At 54.8% G+C, this 1,428-nt stretch overlaps 1 protein-coding gene across 1 annotated transcript; it reads left to right on the top strand.

Annotated features, from left to right (window-relative positions):
* Positions 1-480: 480 nt before the first annotated feature.
* On the top strand, positions 481-1,158 carry LOC136493034 (histone H3.2). The gene has a single exon (XM_066489063.1). The coding sequence runs from the start codon at positions 590-592 to the stop codon at positions 998-1,000; it is 411 nt and encodes a 136-aa protein (XP_066345160.1). The 5' UTR covers positions 481-589; the 3' UTR covers positions 1,001-1,158.
* Positions 1,159-1,428: the final 270 nt, after the last annotated feature.

Here is a 1,428-nt window from a genome sequence, read left to right as displayed (position 1 = left end):
TTTAGGAGACACTGCAGGAACCAAACAGGGCATAAGACGTATGCATTCTCTTCTTACTCTTTATAATTTCTCCTAAAAGAAGCAGGGTAACAAGCCTTGGAGAGGGAAGGAGAAGAAAATACGGCTTTGATCTTAGCCATTCGTGGCCTTTTCAACGGGTCAGATGCAGCTACTGCATATCTTGCACAGGATCCAGGTCCGGCAACCAAACGCCCAAGCGGTCGAGCTCAGCCGCGCGCTAGCCTCGACGAAAGCGAAACGACCAGGTGGGGCTAGTGATCCCCGCCAAGCCGCCTCAGCCTAATGGCCTCGCACCATCACGCATCACGCGGATCGCCCACCCCCACCGTCGATCTGCATCCAACGGTCAACACCTCTTCCCCGCCGGGGCCTCCCAAATTTTTTGAGATCCCGCGTTTCCGTGCGGACCCGTGCAACTACAAATATCCCGCCTGATTCCCTCAAAATAATAATAAAAAAACAAATATCCCGCCTGGAATCCACGATCTCCTCACCGCAAATTGCATTCCTGCGAATCCTCCAATCTCCTCCCGCCGCCGTCCGATCCAAGCCTCCTCGCCCCACTCTGATGGCCCGCACGAAGCAGACGGCGCGCAAGTCGACCGGCGGCAAGGCGCCGCGGAAGCAGCTGGCCACCAAGGCGGCGCGCAAGTCGGCCCCGGCCACCGGTGGCGTGAAGAAGCCGCACAGGTTCCGCCCCGGCACCGTTGCGCTCCGCGAGATCCGCAAGTACCAGAAGAGCACGGAGCTGCTCATCCGCAAGCTTCCCTTCCAGCGCCTCGTCCGGGAGATCGCGCAGGACTTCAAGACGGACCTCAGGTTCCAGTCCTCTGCCGTCGCGGCGCTGCAGGAGGCCGCCGAGGCGTACCTGGTGGGGCTCTTCGAGGACACCAACCTCTGCGCCATCCACGCCAAGAGGGTCACCATCATGCCCAAGGACATCCAGCTCGCGCGCCGCATCAGGGGCGAGAGGGCCTGAGCGCTGCTCTTTGTCTTTGTGTTCTTTCGATCGATTTCGTGGTCTGTAGTGTCAGAACTAGACGATGGAAGAGGGTTCACTTCTTGCCGTGCTATCTTGTACTGATGCTCTAGGCAAATCGGTTTGGCTGTGATGAATGTGATCAGTGATTATGAGCATGTGTTGATTTCTGCAATTGGTTTACAATATTTCGTGGATCAAGATTAAAATTCGAAATTATAGGAAATGTTGTTGGATGTTGACTGACAAAGCCATCTTTGGTGTACCATTCCTTTTGTTTCTTGTCGCTGGAGAAAATGAGAAGCTGGGTTTGGCCCATCCTCTTCATCCACAAGGTGAGTTATGCTTGCTTCATCCTCAGAGGTTGCTTCATCCATGAGGTAGATTGGCCTTGCTGTTTCTGCGTTATACTTTGGTTGTTTGTTGTG

Source organism: Miscanthus floridulus, chromosome 11, assembly GCF_019320115.1.
Source record: "Miscanthus floridulus cultivar M001 chromosome 11, ASM1932011v1, whole genome shotgun sequence".
Taxonomy (NCBI): domain Eukaryota; kingdom Viridiplantae; phylum Streptophyta; class Magnoliopsida; order Poales; family Poaceae; genus Miscanthus; species Miscanthus floridulus.
This window is presented reverse-complemented; position numbering and strand designations above follow the sequence as displayed.

Bases quoted from the DNA above. Each gene is read 5' to 3' on its own strand.
- LOC136493034 (XM_066489063.1), top strand. From the start codon at position 590: ATGGCCCGCACGAAGCAGACGGCGCGCAAGTCGACCGGCGGCAAGGCG.